This window comes from Trachurus japonicus, chromosome 5, assembly GCF_045865225.1.
Source record: "Trachurus japonicus isolate A0001 chromosome 5, Traja_1.0".
Lineage (NCBI taxonomy): Eukaryota > Metazoa > Chordata > Actinopteri > Carangiformes > Carangidae > Trachurus > Trachurus japonicus.
The window spans coordinates 37,273,864-37,293,845 of NC_140911.1; the positions used below are offsets into that span (position 1 = coordinate 37,273,864).

Below are 19,982 nucleotides of genomic sequence, written 5' to 3' on the forward strand. Positions count from 1 at the left end.
AACAAAGGCTTGATGAGAAAATTACTACGTACAGCATCTGGTCATGAATGATTCATGAGGCATCTACAATGTGCTGAACATGAACTGAGTATGAAGGTTTAATCCAGTGGTCCAACAACAATAGGAGGAAGACACAGCTGGCCGATATGTTTTGTCGTGTGGAACATGGCCATTACTAACATGTAAAAGTGCCTTTTTTTTTTTTAAATGTAAAGATTTTCATTATGTACCATCATTATCATCACAAAATGTGAATTTTCGCACAATTGAGCAATGCTTAGTTTACATGTAAATATCACCTCTGTTGATGTTGTATTGGGTTTGGCATAGTGTATATACTATAACTCAATACAGAGAAAAAGTCTCAACATCACCTCAGGACCGGCTGCTGTTCTGTCTCCCAAATTCATTTCTTTCATCTGTTTTTCTGAAAAAGTTGAATGTGTTCTTGTTACTTTCCATATTTTTCATATCCAGAATAGATGAGCATCTACAACAGCACCTGCCATTACAGGCTGAATCCCTGGGTACTGATTTGTCAGCATACAAAGGAAATTAAAGAGAATTTATTAGAGCAGCAGCAGAGGTGCTTATGTCATCCTGAACTGTTGGCTTTTCCCTTGTTAATAAAATCCACCAACGCTATATTCTAATGTCAGTTTTACAGCTTTTTTACTGTAATCTCTGCTCCACCGTCTAAACCACAGTCAAATCTGCACTCGAGCCCTTTTGATTTTCCTTGTGCTGCTGCTGTACTGATGACATTTAACCTGCGGTGGCCTAGACTTGTGAGAAAAGCAACACACATTTCACAGCTGGCCTTTCATTTCAATTCACTGTATGTGCTTTTCAAGTTTTTTCATTTTCATGTGCTTCAGTGAGGTTGTGCTCCATTGTTAGTCATCTGCGTTTCCTGTCACAATGACCTTGATCGAGTTCCTTTTGACTCACAGTCAAATCTCTTTTTGTTATGACTATTAAAGGGGATCTGATTTTATTCGGATTTTATCAGTGCCCATCAACAAAATAACAGGAACTGTAACGACCCGTTGGCATTGTGCTAATTAACACACATCTCAGATAAATGGTAGTGTGATTGCAGCCAGAGATCACTGTTACATTGTTGTACCTACTGTAGTCTATCTTCATATGCAATGTACGTCCTGTATTATAATTGTATGCAGTTAATTTAAAATGCAAAATAACAGTTTAAAAAACACCATTCAATGTAATTGATAGAAAAAGTGCTTGATCGGCTTACCTGTATGCTGAGCTACTATCAAATTTTATTATCCAGTAGACATATAAACTTAGCGCACGTCTTTTTGATCTTATTTGGATTCAACAGTGTGCTCCCCCTCAGGTCAGTTCCACTAAACAATTCAACTGTGATGTGCGGCGAGAGTTTCACATTTGATTCTTAGCCAAGCAGCAGAAAGCAGAAGATCCATAGCTCTCCCCTTGTAAAGGTCACGCTGCCTAACGGCCACGGGCCAACTTTGTTAGTTCAGACCAGCTCCAGACCACAACAATTCATGGATTATTCCTACTGAGTCAGATATGGACTTAACACCCCCGCCCCCCACTTTTCCTGTGCTACGAAATCATTTTGCTAATGGAAAGCACCAAATGGGTTCTGAACTGCTGGAAAAAGAGAGAAAGTTATTTCGTGGGGAGCAGCAGATAATCCATTTTGCCAACACCTGAGAGAGCACCCACTTATGCTATCAAGAGCACCGGAGACACTCTAATCCATAATCCACTCTTCATTTGTGATTGCTTACATCAGGAAATTGCTTGCATCATACGTCCAAACCTAGAATAATAAAGTATAAAATAGCCAGGCTCAGGCTGCGCCTCTAACCTGGTTTTGTATGCAGGGTGGTGCTGGCAGTACGACAGCAGCAACTCTCAAGCAGCTAATGGAGAGCTTATGCTTTGCCAGACGCTCACACATGGAAGTGGCGGCAGCAGGAGAGTGTGCATGGTTGTCTGTCTGTCAGTTTGACTATATTCTTTTGGCTTGTGAATCCCTGTGTGTGGTAATTACTATACTGCAGGAGTCCACAAAGGCTTTAGTAATACTCAATCTTTGATCAAATGTCCGAAAGAAAAGTTAAATTAGTGTGTTGCTGCAAAAAAAAAAGCTTTTTAAATGGCTCTAGTGTACTTTCTGCCATCTGAGGAAAATTTGATAATTCTTCATGTGGGCAGAACCACAATGCTGCAAGTCACAAATATGTGTGTCAGCAGCAAGAAGTAGAAAAAAAAAGCAGTTGTTTTCCTCAGGGGTGCTCTACACTGTGTACTGTGATGAGGCTTCCATATATTGCAAAATAGACAACATGATGAAATGGGCTTTGGTCTCTCCTCATCAGAATTGCTTATTATTTAATCAGACTGTTTTGGTTACACGCCTTCGTTGACCTTATTTTCGCTCCACGGCAGCCATTTTAAACTTTTGTCGCAACAAAGGAGTTGGAAACTAATGATGTTTATATACAAATCTGTAAAGTAGAGCGAAAGTCCTCTGCACAGCAGTGTCAACTAGAAAATTTCCTCTCGGGAAATTTTGAATGGGCCACGGGAGCTACTGCGGGTTGTGCCATCTCTGTCAACATGGGAATCAAACCCACGATCTTAAGGTCAAGACAGAGCTGATCAGACAGACACATGATCATCTTTCTATAAGCACTGATATGGAGGAGCTGTAACCACATTAGGTTACCTGTGTGTGTGTGTGTGTGTGTGTGTGTGTGTGTGTGTGTGTGTGTGTGTGTGTGTGTGTGTGTGTGTGTGACTGTAATCACATGAAGCTGGCTCTAGAGTCTGTGTGTGTGTGTGTGACTGACTTGTCACATAGTTAGTTAGTAGCTGCATCCTGTGTCCAGTCTGATTAGCTGTGTCTGTGTTTATAAACATTTAAACGAGCGCCAGGTGGAATTGTTTATGAAGTTAACGAGCTCTGGCCTGAGGATCAAAGAGGTTACCACGGCGATAGGGGTCCCCGCAGGCTGAGACAGACAGAAACGTGGAGAAAAAAACAGCCATTTTCTGCCTCTAAACCGGCTCACAATTAGGCTTAGCATGACAAAACGGTAACTCCTATCAGAACAAAAACACAGATCAATGTTGCTCTAAGGACTTACTGAAAATTTCGGTACGATTTGTGTGTTTTCTACAGTAAATATTTTGGCGACGCTGGCAGTTTTAAAACATCAGCCGTTCTGCTCCTCTCAGAAAATATTTGTATTGGACTCAATGAGGAGCAGAGCAGGGACAGACGTGGCCGCACTCAGAGCTGATTCTGTAAGTTCTGTAAGTCTCTCTGATATTTTGAGCACATGACATGAGAGATAACAAGTTTGTCTTACAAATTCTGAAAAAATTATGTCTGTAGAGTGTAAATTGTGGCCGTGGTGGCAATTTATCCAGAAAAAATACAGAATGTTTCTTCACTCTCTCCACTCTAACCGATGATGTCACGCACTCTGACACGAACATTCCATGCAATACACACCCATTATAAACTCATAATTTCTCCAAAAATGATCATGGTCCATTGATCAGGGATTGATCAAAAAACTATATGACCTATCAAAACGTGGAGTAATACGACAATACACAAGACTTGTGTCTACTGTTTAAAGTTTTAAATGGAGTCTCTAGGTGAAAGTATGCCTGAGCAGTAGACTTTTGTTAAAACTCCAATGATTGGTCTTTTTCGGTCTTTTTTTTTTTCGCCCGTCCATTGACTTACATGCAAAATTTTTGGGCAGTTTTTCGCGACTACGTCGCGAAAAATTCGTAAACTGTTGAGAAAAGTAATAGCACAGCGATCCCGATCAGGACGCACGTTTTTGATATATAATATGTCCTGCAACTCTTCGAGTTGCAGGACTAGTAGCGCATCGAAATCTGCCGGAAGTGGAAAAATAATAATAACTAGAAAAAAACATTTCCAAGAATGGAAATGGTGTGAATGCTGGAAGCAATGCTGAATGAGCTGAAGAAATTGTTGAAAGAAAGAAAGAAAGAAAGATCAAACAAACAAAGAAGTATAAAGACAGAAATGGAGTGAAAGAAAGAAAGAAAGAAAGAAGACAAGAAAAAGAAAGAAAAAAGAAAAAAGAAAGAAAGAAAGAATAGAAAGAAAGAAAGAAATGGAGTAAAAACAAAGGAAGAGAAAAGGAGTAGAAAGAAAGAAAGAAAGAAAAGAATCAAAAAAAACAAAGAAGTAAAAAGGGACAGAAATGGAGTGAAGAAAGAAAGAAAGAAAGAAAGAAAGAAAGAAGAAAGAAAGAAAGAAAGTAAGAAAGAAAGAAAGAAAAAAAGAAATGGAGTAAAAACAAAGGAAAGAGACAAGGAATGGAAAGAAAGAAAGAAACAATCAAACAAACAAAGAAGTAAAAAGACAGAAATGGAGTGAAAGAAAGAAAGAAAGAAAGAAAGAAAGAAAGAAAGAAAGAAAGAAAGAAAGAAAGAAAGAAAGAAAGAAAGAAGAAAAAGAGAGAGGGGGATGATAGATAGAAAGAGGTAGATGGATGGATGGATGGATGGATGGATGGATGGATAGAGAGGGAAGGATATAAAAAGTTACGTAAAAATACAAATGAATGAGTAGAAGAAAGAAAGAAAGAAAGAAAGAAAGAAAGAAAGAAAGAAAGAAAGAAAGAAAGAAAGAAAGAAAGAAAGAAAGAAAGAAAGAAAAAAAAGGAGACAGAGGGGTTAAAAAATAGGGAGGGAGATAGATAGATAGATAGATAGATAGATAGATAGATAGATAGATAGATAGATAGATAGATAGATAGATAGATAGATAGATAGATAGATAGATAGATAGATAGATAGATAGATAGATAGATAGATAGATAGGACACATGTTAAAGCTGCATCCTATGTCCTGGCTCCACCTGTAATTGTACTACTATTAAAGGGATAGTTCAACATTTTGGCAAATTGGCCATTGCCATAATCGCTATAGTCATAGCAGTAGGTTCATTACCTTTAATTGTAGGTGTAAGCTATTTTCAGTACGGCGGAGCGCAGCAGCTGGCTGCTCAGAGCTACGCTATGGAGGCTAATGGAATTTCTTGGTTTTCCCTCATTAAACTCATCAATACAAAATCCCAAAACTCCACAGCGCATTTGTAGACAAGTTGTGACCTGCACAACCACCACGCTATGAGATACTGACGGAACGATACGAAACGGAGCTGTTTTCGAGGTAAATTCATACAAAACCGCTGATGCGCGTTGCGTTCAGGGACAGTTTTTCAGCAAGCAGTCGTATTTACCCTGTATTTACCTCGAAAACGGCTCCGTTTCGTATCGTTCCGTCATTATCTCATAGCGTGGTGGTTGTGCAGGTCACAACTTGTCTACAAAAGCGCTGTGGAGTTTTGGGATGTTGAATTTGATGAGTTTAATGTGGAAACCAAGAAATTCCCTTAGCCTCCATAGCGTAGCTCTGAGCAGCCTGCTGCTGCGCTCCGCCGTACTAAAAATAGCTTACACCTACAATTAAAGGTAACGAACCTACTGCTATGACTATAGCGATTATGGCAATGGGCCAATTTGCCAAAATGTTGAACTATCCCTTTAAAGAGTTGGAAAGACTAAACGTCTGAACTTAAATTCATGAGAAAAATATAAATTGTTGGAGATGTTTTTTACATCAAAAGTATAAAATAATTGAGAGCCTGATGAATTTGAGCTGAAAACCTGTGTGTGTGTGTGTGTGTGTGTGTGTCTGGGTGTGTGAGTCTGACGGTCTCTCTGTCTGCATGTACATGTGCAGAAAGTAAAACTGTTAAGCGCCACAAAAACTCCTCTCTCCCTAATGATCTGATTGATTGGCAGCCTGCCCTCAGAAGTTACCATGGCGACTACCATGCTTACATTTTACTGTGTGGAACAGTGTTGTGTTGTGTGTCTGTTTGTGTATGTGTATGTGTGTGTGTGGGAGACTGTGTGTGAGTGTCTGTGTGTGTCTGTCTGTGTGAGTGTGTTGCCTGTGTTTGTGCGTGGACCATCCTCTGTCAGTCTGGTTTATCATGTGTGTGTGTGGGGCTGTGTTTAAAAACATCTTAACGAGCAGCCAGGCTGCACCTGCACTTGTTCTATTAATAGACATTGATAACGAGTGGCCACTACAGCTGGACCAACTGCACACAGAGCAGAGCAGAGCAGAGAGATTTGAGCTCTGAGCAGCTTCCGAAAACAGCCCAGAAAAAGAGACCGTATCTCTTATCAGAATGTGTGTCCTGACCATCGGGGCAAGGAGACCTTCCTGAGCACATTGATGTGCATTAAATGTTTGTAGGGCAAAACTTTTCTCAGGGTCGCAAGGTAGAAAAGGGGGGCATTTCTGCTTTTCTAACAAAATCAGCTCCTACTTTTATAATGAAGTGGATGAGCCACTGGAGCGGGTCTAGCTGGACAATTAGGCTCATAGAGACAATTCTGTAAGTCTGTCTGCTGTTTTGAGCACATTAAATGAGACACGACAAGTGTGGCTACAAACCGTGAGGAAATCATGTGTCTAGAGTTTTAATTTGTGGCCGTGCTGGCAATTTATCCAGAAAAAAATCCTGAATGTTTTTTCGATCCCTCACTCACTCTAACGATGATGTCACTCACTCTGACCCAACCCCATACACACTCAATTGAAAAGTGTGAAATTTGTCAGAAATCCTCATGTGCTTTTAAAGGATTTATCTCAAAAACGGTACAAGCTATGAAAAAGTTGTACATACAGGATGAAAACATTAGAAGTTTGTCTACAGCTCAGAATTTGAATGAAGTCTCTAGCTGAAAGTATGTGGACGCTTTAAAGGCTGAAAGAAGTAAGAAGATTTGAAGAGTTTCAAGACTGTTCCAATGCATTCTCTATGGGGAAAAAAAAATCAGAAATAGTTGAATATTGCAAAAAGTATGAATAGTTGAAAAGAGAAAAGACATAGCACACCTGTCCCGAAAAGGCTGAACATTTTGATATTTGAATTGTTGAAATAGCACAAAGTATGAAGGACTAGTTACATGACAAAGAAAGGCAGAAAATGGCCGAACCGAATAACAATAGTGTGAATGCTTCCAGCATTCACACTAACTAGGAAAAAATCCACACAATAACAGCAGTGCCCGGGCTTCGCCCGGGCACTGGTCCCTGCAGCTATTTCATAGCTGTTGGGACCAGTGCCCGGTGCGATTGCCCGTGGCCCTAATTAAACATCCATCAATCCATCCATTCTGAAGCTGTTTTGGGATGTTTTTGCTTAACTGCATATGACAGATGTATATAACATGGCAATAACTGTCTATTTATTGCTATATTTATAAGATGACAGTCCAGATATATAATTTTTTGTGAATCAAAATTATATTACAATACACACAATGGCTGAGATCTGTTGCCAAAAGAGCTGAATGAAGCATCATCTCTCTCACCCATTTGTGGGGAAAAAAAAAAAGCTTTAAGTTGCTCTGTGGAGTTTTCTGTTTTTTGCCCTTATTCTAAAAAAAGACAATATTGCTCCTATGCTTAATACAAATGAATATTCAACTCATATTTATGTTTACATGCAACTGTGCGAACTCCAATTAACTCTGATTAAAAGGTCAGCACTGAGATGTATTTCTCCTTCCATCCAGAAATGAGGGCTTTTCTTCAGGGCATACATCTGCCCCAGTCTTGCTGTCTAGTTGGTTTATGTAAAAAGCAAAGCTGATCATGAAAAGGCCAGAGGCTATGTGTCACGATTGCTGTAAAAAACACAACTGAGATTTATATTCTGAATGTGATATTTGTGCTACATGCATGCCTTAAGTATAGAGCAAATTTGGAATATTGTAGCAGAATACAGTATATGATTCACATGATTCATGTTAAATTTTCAAATATTGTCATATTTGGAAATATCAACATGTACGTAATTGTACTGACTGATAAAACTAATGATCCTTTTGGAACAAAGCAAGAAATGTATTTCAATTGTCAACTAAATTAAAACCATTTCCACTTTCTGAATGAAAAGTCTTTGAGCATTTACCTTTGTCTTTCCTTAACGTATCTTCCTGAACATTTGAACCCCCCCTGTCCTTCCTGTGCTTTAGGTGGCCCAGGTCCCCGTGGAGGCCTGTGAGCAGTATGTGAACTGTGCTGAGTGCCTGAGCTCTGGTGACCCACACTGTGGCTGGTGTGTCCTGTACAACATGTGAGTCTACTCCTTTTATCATCTCCCATCGACACATACAGTTACAGTCCAGAGATTTAAAACCACAACATGATCGTTTGCTTAACACTTCATAGAAAGCTATAAATAAATCTAAACACATGGGCCCTAGTTTTGTAGATGAGGCGCAGTCTGGTCTTTTGATTTCGCCCTTATCAACAGCTGGTATAGGACAAACTGAAAAAAAAAAAAAAGGCGGTGGTTGTTGGACAGTGTGATCCCTCCTAAGTAGCGCTATTTAGGACAGCACAATCTGCCTGCGAACCAGATTTCATTGTCTCTCAGGCGACAGAACGAGTGGTGTTAATGGAGGAGGGAAGGATTAGCCTGGCAGGCACAGCGGGTGTACAAACTGGACCTCTACATACCCGGGGAACATTTTGGACCTGATGGAGCAAGCTTATCTCTTCCATCTTAATTATCTGACCCCTGGGTTAGCTTGCATAATACCTCGATATGGAGCAAAGGGGATTCAGGAGATTAAAACCTTGTGTTTCTGAACAAGCCGCTGTGTTTGAAGCTGACCTTAGCTGGGGATTTACCCCTGTCTCATCATATGACGTCTGCATTTCAGTGAGCAATATCCTGATGATGATCAGTATTATTTAAATTACAGCTCTCAGAGTTATCAAATGGCCATTGAAGTGAGACAAAAAAATAATGTTTTGTTTTAATCTAAATTACCTCATTAAACAGTTGTTTTTCCTTTCTTTCCAGAGTGCTGACTTTGTCTAAGTCCTGTTATGTTGTTTAGTTAAATTAATGCCTCGCACTTATCAGTAAACAGATAGGCTGCTGTTCCCTCAAGTGAATCATGAGCCCCAACACTGCGGAAAGAGGCTACTTTATTCTTCTGTCTATTAAATCCAGATTGGGGTCTTTCTCTTTCGTCTGAATGAATCTCACAGAGTGACATGTACATTGCTTTCAGGATCTTACTTTCCCACCACTGGCACACTGCACCAAAGCACCTATCTGACATAGAGTGTGAGAAGGGGGGTGTCGCCGAACAAGTAAAAAGCCTGAAGGGGAATAAATGGCTCCATCAGACAAAACATGGCGAATAAAAGAGGCAAAATAAAAGGCAATGAAAGACAGTCTGAGATGAAAGGCGACTTTTTTTCCCTTTTTTTCTGAGGCACTTCAGCTGATGAGCGGTCAGAAGGTGACTATCTATACTCCTGTGGCTCCGGTTCACCTCAAGGAGCCGAGCCAGCAACAGCTGTCACTTGCGTTTCCATTCCGCCTTTATATTGTGTTGTAATTACAGCAGAGGCCTCGGTGCTCTTTGAGCTCTCAGGAGGTGCCGCCCCCTCAGCAGCATCTGAGAGTGAATTAAGCACTGTCTCCACTCGCTGCACGCATTACACATTTAAAAGGAGGAGATGATGGTGAACAGCCACAATATTGTGTGAGTTTGCAATTACAATTTAACTCTACAGCTGAGAGGCTCTTTTTATTGCAGTTTATGTTTAAGTGCAGACAGCCTGTTCCTATCTGAGCCTGCAAAGAACTCCTACACGGCCTCTTTCAAAGAAATCAGTATCAGCACAATCACATAAAAAACTATCTCAAAAACAGCCCCCACTTCTAAAACTGAGCAAATTGTTAAAAGTTTTTTGAAAATCCCATCTACCTCCAGCTATAACCTTAAATGTGCTTTTACTTTGCACTTCTCTCTTACAGGATTATTGTAAAGGTCGCACTATGCTGCCGACCCTTTCACTTCTAACTTTTAATTGCCTGTTAGGATCTAGGCGTTGAAACCTATTCTACTGTTGAACTCACTGTAATTCGCTCTGCAGAAAAGCATAGTAAAAATGTAAAAAAGTAAAAAGATGATAAATGGGCCCCATTTATATAGTGCTTTTCTGGTCCATCGACCACTCATAGGACTTTACAATGTATGTCTCGTTCAACCATTCGCACACACAAATATATTCATACCCACATTCACAAACTGATGACACAGCATTGAGAGCAGTTATGGGCCCAGTTTTTTGCCCAATGACATTTCGACAAGCTCGCTGACCGAGCCAGGGATCAAACCGTCGACCTTCCAGTTAGTGGATGGTTCTAGCTCTGCGAGGCTCAGGAGAGACTGATCAAACCAAACCTCTGATGGCTATGTGCAGGAGAATGACAGCCAAACAAACAAACAAACTCTCTTTACTTGCAGTGAAGAAAAAGAATCACATTAAAGCAGCTTTAGAAATTTTTTAATCTATATATACGAGATGATTACTGTTTAATTTGACAAGAATCCTACTACAGCCATGTTAGCAACTCTACAAGAAGCTGAAGATCTCCCAACAACTATATAGGTTCCTTGTCCGTAGCCCTGATAGCACCCTGTAGTCTCCATAGTTAATGCTAATAATGACAACGCTAACAAGCTGATGTTCAGCAGATATCATGTTAACCTCTTGGCTTGGCATTCAGATGCTAACATTTGCCAATTAGCACTAAGCACACAGTACAGCTGGCCACATAAAAATAGCATTAGTTTTAAAATGTGTTTAGTTCCGAGTCCAGACGATACTTTTTGAGGCATTCCGCACAAAACTTTCAATGTCATTCTTCCGGTAGTGCTATAGAAAAAGTCATGGGACCATCACAGTTAGTGGGATTCATCCTCTGAGAACCACAAATGTCAATGTATCCAGGTGTTGTTGACATATTTTAGTCTGGAACCAAAGTGGTGGACTTGACAGATGCTGCCATCATAAAGCCATGGAGCTATAGCGTGACTAATAGCCAGAGAGTTTCTTGGATGCATTTCATCATCAAACTTGCTGCACTGTTTTATACTTTTTCATTAAAAGTCTCATTTGCTCTGCAGGTGCTCGAGGAAGGATCGGTGTCAGAGGGCCGAGGAAACCTACCGCTTTGCCACCGACATTGACCGCTGCGTGAAAGTTATTGCTCACCCGGATAGCATTGCTGTATCAGCACACAGTGTCCCAGTGAGTCTGCTTATCATTCCACCAATCACTGTGCTGTCATTCTGCTCACGATGGCGATGTTTATGAGAAATCACTGTGAGTAGGCTTGTATAGCCACACATACAGTAAGCATAAGCCTGAGAGAGAAGATTAATTCTCTGAGAGGTGACGGGAGAGAGCGAGGGGTGATTCTCCCGGTAGGTCCCATATAGCATCCACAGCATCCAGAAAAATGAGCAAGGAGTTGTAGCAGTGAGCTACTCTGCCTGATACATCTGCAAAATGGTTGATTTCATTTCCAAAAAGCTTCATTGAACTATTTTTCAATGGCAGCCAACAGCACGGAGGAGCCAAGTACAGTGGGAGCTAAGGAGCATTAGAGAATACATTGACATTTTAAGAAAGACACTTGAATTTATCAAAATGGTAAATACAAAGCTGGAATGAAGAGATGTTTATCTCAGCACAAAGACAGGAAAAGGGGAAACAGCTAGCCTAGGTGGCTCCAAATGTAACCAAACCTTCCTTCCACTGGAGCTCACTAATTAATATTTCATATCTCATTTGTTTAATCCGCACAGAAGCAGTGTAAAAGCAACATATTGTGGTTTTACAGGGAGCTTATATGCATATATTTCTTAGCCAGGGGCATTAGCCTTCTGGAATTATTTGTTGTTGCTACACTTAATCTTTTGTGTGGATTAAACAAACAAGATATAATGTGCAAATTCATGAGCCTTGGAGTGCTGATAGCAGACTTTGTTATCTTTAGAAAAAAGCCAAGCTACTGTATCTCTTCCCTCTTATTTCCATTATGTGTGCTAAGCTAAGCTAACTGACTGTTAGCTGAAGACAGATATATGTGGTAGCCTATTCATTCTTGTGGAACTCATCAAATTTCCAAACTTGAAAACACAGTACAATGTCTAATGTGTTTCTGTAAAAGCACTATGACACTATTCACCACTATTCATGTACCAATGCATGAGTCTGAAGGTTGTCTAAAGTTAAGCATATTAAACATTCTCCTTCTTTTTTCTTTTAGCTTCTCCTGGAGGTGAATAATGTTCCAGACCTCTCTGCAGGAATCACATGCTCATTTGGTCAGCAGGCCCAGGTGGAGGGTCACGTCAAGGGGAACAGGGTTATGTGTCTGTCCCCGGCCGGGAAGGAAGTCCCTCAGATACCAGAGGGACAAGGTGAGCAGCTCAGATCAGGAAATAAAATATTATACAATGTCAATGACAGGTGAAAGACTTAAACTGCCAATGCACCAGACAAAAAAAGAAAAAGCCTTCTTTTCAGATTGACCACCCTGCATTTTTAGTTTATCCAGAGAGTTTGATAAGTACCAAGGCGCTGTAGTATTTCCTCTGAGCATGTGCAGTAATCCCTCAATTGAAGTTTCTGACGGAAGGTTTTGTGGAGACAACAGCAATATGCCCTTGCAGAGACGCAGACACCAGGTGGCTCTTTACAGGAGCGTGATAAAAGTATTAACATTTTTTCTCATTTTGACCTCCTCTTTTCGCTCATTGTTTTTGTTCTTGCGCTCATCCTTTTTCCTTCTCACGCTCTCCCGTCTCTCACTCTCTCACCTTTTATCATGCTTCTCTCACATATTTTTTTGATTTCCCTCGCTCCCTCCTTTTACTCATGGCACTCTCTCTCTCTCTCGCTGTTTCAGACTGGGCAGGGGTAGAACTTCGTCTAAACTCGAAGGAGACAGGTCAAATGGTCGCCAGCACCGAGGTGAAGTTCTACAACTGCAGCACACATCAAACGTGAGTCCAGCTGCCACTCCCCCTCCGCCCCACCCCGCCCCCGCTGCACATTGGATTTGTTCAATAGATGGTGGATCACAACTTAATTTAGGGCAATGATGTACTGATGCTCACAGCTCCACTTAAGATCAGGCTGTTAGATAACCTCTGAGTTCAATTTATCTGTCAGGTCTCATTTAAATCAACACAATGCATTTGCCATGGCTTGTTTGTTTCAGCTTTGCTTAAATTGACATTTTGTGGGCTTAGTCTTTTAAAGCTTTCAATTCAACTAAACTACAGTTTTTCTCTCAGTTATTCTAAAAGACAGCCCGACTGTTATAATCCATCATACACATATTATGCAGAGTATCTTTGTACATATAACACCTGGAGGCTCGTGCTCGTGCTCATGCTCGCCTCTTCACTAGAAGTGTATCTGGGTGTGCTTCGTTGGAGGCCAACAGTCCCTTTGGACGACTATACAGGCAACCATTAGACTCACACACCCACTTTTTACTTGACTCTGTCCCAAGGGGCCTTGCCAGAGAGTTGTGTTTGTTCTCAAACATAAAACATAAGCCTCTTTAGATTTTTAGCCTTGATGTGGTGCCTTGGGGGCAGATAGAATAATGTAAATTAAAAAGGACTCTATTTAAATGCTCATCTGTTTTACTCTGCCAATATAAGCTTCCTAACTGTGCAGGGAAGCTGCTTTGACTTTGATCCATTATGCTAATGTCAACTGTATTTACCATTAACAGTAAAGTGTGATAAGACTGTTTCTATCTGAATAACAATTACAAACACTGCTACAAAGGTGGATCTTATTAGGATGAATGCCAATTAGCGGCATTTGTCAGCTTTACGAGAAGTCTGCACATCAGCAACTCTATGAGTTTTCACAACAACGTAAGACAATTAAAATATCTCCAAAGAAGCCAAATCACACCATGTTTAATAGTTAGTGTTAGTAAATTTACTAGAACTTTTTTCACGTGAGTAAAAACAGTAGCATTTGAGAGTAGCAAGGATATATTTCCTCACTTTCTTTTACTGGACCATGAGTGGATAAAAGCCAGATTCAGAGGTAACATTGTCTGACAGAGTATTCGTAGCCAAACCCAGGACATTAGTGCACAGTGGATACAAATGCCATCTATTCACAGGGTCCTTTGACTGCGGCATGAATGCCCCAACATAGCCATATTAAGCCATTAGATAAAAAACAGTCGGGAGCTCATCACAAGCGCCCCACACCAATACGGCCTCCATTAGCTGCAGGCTGACCATGTGACCTCCAGTGATTAATATTTCAGACCAAACACTCCTAACCCAACACCTCTTCCTCCACCTCCCTCACCACTACCGTCACCTCCGCATCACATCACCCTCCATAATTAATTATCTAGTGTTTGCAGCACCCTGCCAGTCCACTTCTATTAATACCCCCCCCCCCCCACCCCCAAATCTCTCTCTCACACACAAATACACAGGCTCACATTTTATGTTCATACTAGCCCCGGGCAGCTAATTAATATCAAAATTGAATAGTGCTGCACAACATTTATTGGCATTTGTATAGCTCACATAGCTGCAGAGTTCTGCCGATGGTTCTTCAACTTACTGCATGACCACGTTACAAACACATGCAGGAGAGCAGACTCTGACAATGTATGGGTGTGTTTTGTTGCACAGTGATGCACCTCTGTTATACATGGCACAGTCCAGGAACGTAGCTCTGTTTCAACAGCTGTGCGTCAGCCAGCAGCTCTCTCATTCTCTCATCTCTTCACCCCTGTTTGTTGACCAGCTTTAATCCACAACTGACCGCTGGCAGTAGTCGACTGAATCAGAGCCAAATGATGTTTCACAATTCATCCCATCAAATATTCATTTGTCACTCTCATTCCCCAGTTTGTTATAATCCAGAAACGCGCGGGTGACTTCAAAACTGTTTCCGTTCCAGTCAAAAATCAGAAACGATATGAGAGGGACTATAAAAAGCTGATGAAATGAAAAGCTGAGGTTGCTGCATATCTAACATGGACACTGCACAGTGTATCTCTGATAGATTCACCACATAGTTTATATAACACAGACGTGCTTTAAGTGCAACTGACACTTGAATATTTCTTCCACCGTTGACCTTTGCTCAAGGTCATTCATACAATCTGCACAGAAACTGTTGACACCTGATCTTTCTATAAAACAGACTGGCAGGATAAATTCAGCAGAAAGCTATCATCTTTTATCAGCCCCCTTCACCCGGGAGACAAAGAAGCAGACGATGTGTAGAAAGTGAAGAATGCTTCATCTTTAACAAATTACATACTGTGTAAATACAATGCAACTGATTACACAGGCTCAATGCACAGTATGTGGTAATGTGTTTATTTCATCTTGCAGGTGTCTGTCCTGTGTAAACAGCACTTTTCGCTGCCACTGGTGTAAATACCGCAACCTGTGCACCCACGACCCAAGCAGCTGTTCTTTCCAGGAGGGCAGAGTCAACGCCTCAGAGGTACATTAACATAGAGACGCTGCAGAGTTACACTTTCATTAGCTAATTAAATTGTAGCTTTCAAGAGCACCATTTATCTCTTCCAATCATACTTGAGGACACAATGTACAATTTCAACTCCAAAATGCAAATGCTGCAAAAGACTCAACTATGTCTGCTTTGACCTTGTGGTTCAGTATACGTAGCCACTGTTGCTTTTTGCTAAATGCTAATACCAGCATGCTAGGGTACTGTCAAATACAAGCTGACAGGAATGTTTTTGTTTCGCAATATTGTCATAAATCTAAGTCATGGGATCACCAGGTCTGAAGCACCAGCGTCTGTCCAAAATTGAATTTTGCAATGATTTCTATCTCAGAGCCTCAGAGAGGAAAAGTAAGGGCATCACTTAAATCATTAGGATTCACTGTCTAGGCAAAAATAGTATCTGTACAGTCTGTACAATTTTTTTTTTTTTGCCAACCCATCCACTAGATTTTGAGATATTTTACTGGATAAGTGAAAACTCTGACTGACTTGGGCACTATATCCAAGGTTTGCCAAGGATTCGCCCTCTGGATCAGTGATATCTGTACCAAATATTCATGGTAATCCATCCAGTAGTTCTAATGATATTTCTGTCTAGACCACAGTGATTATCCTTATAGAGTCACACTGCTAGTATCACTAAATAAAACACAGCAAACAAACAAACAAATAGACAAAATGTATTTAAGTACAGTGGTGCAAAGTGTACATGTAGCAGCATTTGGATTAGTGATTTGTGTGCCCCATTAATCCCTGTGCTCAGCTGCACTCATCTTTAATGTTTACACTGTATCACACATGTAAGATTAGACACCACATAGATGTAGCTATATTTATAGATGCTAGAGATATTTTTGTCAATTTATATGTAAAAGCTATTTGTGTAATGTGCAGGGAGAATATTAAAGCAGAAGGTTGCAATGAAAAATGTTATGCCCATTACAGTAAATAGAACATTTCTGTTTGTTTGTATATTGTTTTCAAAGGATTGCCCTCAGCTCCTTCACTCTGGGGAAATTCTCATTCCGGCCGGTGAGGTCCGACCCATCACCCTGAGGGCCCGGAACCTTCCCCAGCCTCAGTCGGGCCAGCGTGGCTATGAGTGTGTGGTGCACGTGCAGGGTGTCAGCCACCGTGTCACGGCGCTGCGCTTCAACAGCACCAGCGTGCAGTGCCAGAACAGCTCGGTATGACCTCAAACACTCCCAGTGGGAATCTCACAGCTGTCAAAAGAGGCAGACAGCTTGGATGCTGTGTAGGCAAGGTACACAGAGTACATCAGTGAACATCGCCTGAGGTGTTGAGCATACTGAGGAGAAAGTATTGGAAGGGGAAAGTGAGCCTGATGAGGAAAAGTGGCAAGCTTGTGAAAAAAAGGATAGGAAAAAAGAAAGAGGAAAAGAAAAGGAAGGAAAATAGAGGAAAGGAAAGGAAAGGAAAGGAAAGGAAAGGAAAGGGAAGGACTAGTTTGAGAGGAAACCACGATTTCAACATGACCTTGTCTGGGAAGCTGCATATGGTCAGATTAACATCTCGGTGTTCACATCATTGAGCATGAATGTGATCCTCTGAACAGAAAGTCACAGGTCTGGGATGAAAACTGGAGATTTCTAGGGAGTTTTGTTGCGCAATGCAAATGACAAGATACATTTTGATGCAGAACACACCTTGTTACTCTGTGACAATGAGTGAAAAGGCCATTTTCTTTAGATGTGGATGATCGGCCACACCAGCCAGGGTTTGCGTCCCTGCATGTCAGAGGAGAGAAGCAGACAACCATTGCAGAAATGACAGATGTTTAAAAGCCTCGTCTCTCTGCTGCCCTTTCATCCTCTCATTTCCCCCCTCTCTGTCTTTCTCTCTATCTTTTTTTTTAGACTCTATCCCTTGTCTCTCTCTGTCTGACTTTTTCCCTCCCTTTATGCGCTTTCTGCACACTCCTTCACTCTCTGTTTCTGCTTTTCAGTACATGTACGAGGGTGTGAAGATCAGTGACCTGGCAGTGGACCTCTCCATCGTATGGAACGGCAATTTCATCATCGACAATCCCGAGAAGATTAAAGGTAACTCTGCCATCCATCACTGCCAGGCCAGAGAAGTGTAAAGCACTCAATCCGCGGGGGATAGATGGGTCATAGAGAGCATTTCAAGGCTCCCAATGGGCCTCGGGAGAAAGTTCACAATAGAAAGGAGTGTTATCAAAAAGTACCCAATCACTTGTGCACCCGGCAGGGTGAAGGGTGGATCTTCATATTTGCTCACTCTGGCTCTCATGGCTGCTCTTGGTTACCTCTCCATCATCATGCAAGAAAAGGTGTTTGTCAGTTGTCATTTAGGTTGTACATTAAATACATCCTCGAAGTCAAGGATATACAGTGATGGCCATACATTTTAACAGGCCTCAATAGGTAAGTGACTTCATATGGGCATAAATACAGGTTGCTTACAGCGGAGAGGATGTGAGAGACAGTCTTCAAAGAAAGCTTTATTGGATTATTTTGTCGTCTTTATTCTTAATACTTGAAAAATAAACATGCCTTTTATGAATGTATTGATTCACACACTAACACTCTATGGATGTAGTCAGATATTTTTGGACATGATTCTAAATACCTCTTACATAGTTTGAGTTTGAGTAAGGAATTCTGATTGATTGATTGATCAGTTTGATACAAACTGTAACAGCACTCCCTGCTGGGTTACATATTGTTGTGTTTCTATAGTACATTGTGTTGGTTTTACATTACAAATGTATGGATTGATGCCATTAAAATGACTTGGTATTGTAACTGCTGACCTCCTGTGTTATCCTCACAGTGCACCTGTACAAGTGCAGTGCTCAGCGGGACAGCTGTGGCATGTGTCTGCGGGCCGAGAGGAAGTTCCAGTGTGGCTGGTGCAGCGGTGAGGGCAGATGCACCATGAAGCAGCACTGCCCCCCCATCTCCCCCTACGCCAGCCGCTGGCTCAACCTCTCTGCCAGGAACGTCAAGTGCACCAACCCACGCATTACTGAGGTTTGTTGTTGCACAGTCTCTCATTCAGTCAGTCAGTCAGTCAGTCAGTCAGTCAGTCAGTCAGTCAGTCAGTCAGTCAGTCAGTCAGTCAGTCAGTCAGTCAGTCAGTCAGTCAGTCTCTCATTCAGTCAGTCAGTCAGTCAGTCAGTCAGTCAGTCAGTCTCTCATTCAGTCAGTCAGTTTCTCATTCAGTCAGTCAGTCAGTCAGCCAGCCAGCCAGCCAGCCAGCCAGCCAGCCAGCCAGTCAGCCAGCCAGCCAGTCAGTCAGTCAGTCAGTCAGTCAGTCAGTCAGTCAGTCAGTCAGTCAGTCAGTCAGTCAGTCAGTCAGTCAGCCAGCCAGTCAGTCAGCCAGTCAGTCAGTCAGTCAGTCAGTCAGTCAGTCAGTCAGTCAGTCAGTCAGTCAGTCAGTCAGTCATCAGTCAGTCAGTCAGTCAGTCAGTCAGTCAGTCAGTCAGTCAGTCAGTCAGTCAGTCCATCAGCTAGTCGGTCGGTCGGTCAGTCCATCAGCTAGCCAGCCAGTCAGTCAGTCAGTCCATCAGCTAGCCAGTCAGTCAGTCAGTCAGTCAGTCAGTCAGTCTTAGCACCAAATTTACAACACTTATAGTGGCAGACATAAGTAGCTAACTAAGAATTAAACTTAATTTAACTGATAAGCAGTTTCAATAAGGAGTTCTGCACATTTCTCAGTCTTAGTCTTTGTGCCTATTATAAACTGCAATGTGACTGCTGCTGCATGTGCTCTCCAGAAACTCACAAACCCCAAGCAAATGTTTCATCCATTTTCTCCTACAGCATTTCAAAAAATTCAGAGTAATAAAAATTTCTAAGTCCTGAACCAGGCGACCCAGCTGAAAGATAAATCATGACAGTGCAGTCACTGTCAGAAACTTTGAAATTGAAGGTGGAGACTGCACTTTACAAAGTTCTGTCACAGGTGTTTTATTGGAAATAAAAAAAAGGCAAACTCATTGGCTGATATGCGAGGCACGTCTGACGGGGAAACCAAAGTGAACCAGGCTGCTACAGTAGCTGAGACTACTTCATTTCACCGTGTCCTGCCTGCCAAGAGGGTGTGGCTAACGTCTCCGTAGCAACAGCACCGTGTAAGAGTGACGTTTGTCTTTCACCAGAAATTTAGGTATGAACATGATTTCTCGAAACACAACTTGAATTACATTATATTATTATTATATTCTTTGGGAATTTACGTTTTAGTTTATTGCCATGAATACCGATAGGTCTTGATTGGAGGATGTGCAGGCTAAAGACTTTGAATAGAAGGGTATTGTCTTTATGTAAATGACACAACACAGATTTTCCAAATCTCCATCTCCTTGTTACCCCTTAAAACTACTACTGCAGCAGCACACCTTGCTGGATATATATGGTAATTGACATATATCAGCAGCAACCCCAAATTTAATCTCTGGCCACTCTCCCGACCCATTTAAGTTTGTGTTTACCAAGACGAT

General features: G+C 41.4%; 1 protein-coding gene across 2 annotated transcripts in view; it reads left to right on the top strand.

Moving 5' to 3' along the window:
• Window positions 1–19,982, top strand: part of LOC146988126 (plexin-A2-like) — an 81,931-nt gene that overhangs the window by 33,638 nt on the left and 28,311 nt on the right. For both annotated transcript variants that reach the window (XM_085777768.1, XM_085777769.1), the window contains 8 exons: window positions 8,116–8,216; window positions 11,077–11,200; window positions 12,225–12,378; window positions 12,867–12,963; window positions 15,352–15,466; window positions 16,480–16,680; window positions 17,460–17,556; window positions 18,311–18,510. In XM_085777768.1, coding sequence (XP_085633894.1) covers window positions 8,116–8,216; window positions 11,077–11,200; window positions 12,225–12,378; window positions 12,867–12,963; window positions 15,352–15,466; window positions 16,480–16,680; window positions 17,460–17,556; window positions 18,311–18,510 — 1,089 coding nt within the window. The remainder of the gene's footprint in view (window positions 1–8,115; window positions 8,217–11,076; window positions 11,201–12,224; window positions 12,379–12,866; window positions 12,964–15,351; window positions 15,467–16,479; window positions 16,681–17,459; window positions 17,557–18,310; window positions 18,511–19,982) is intronic.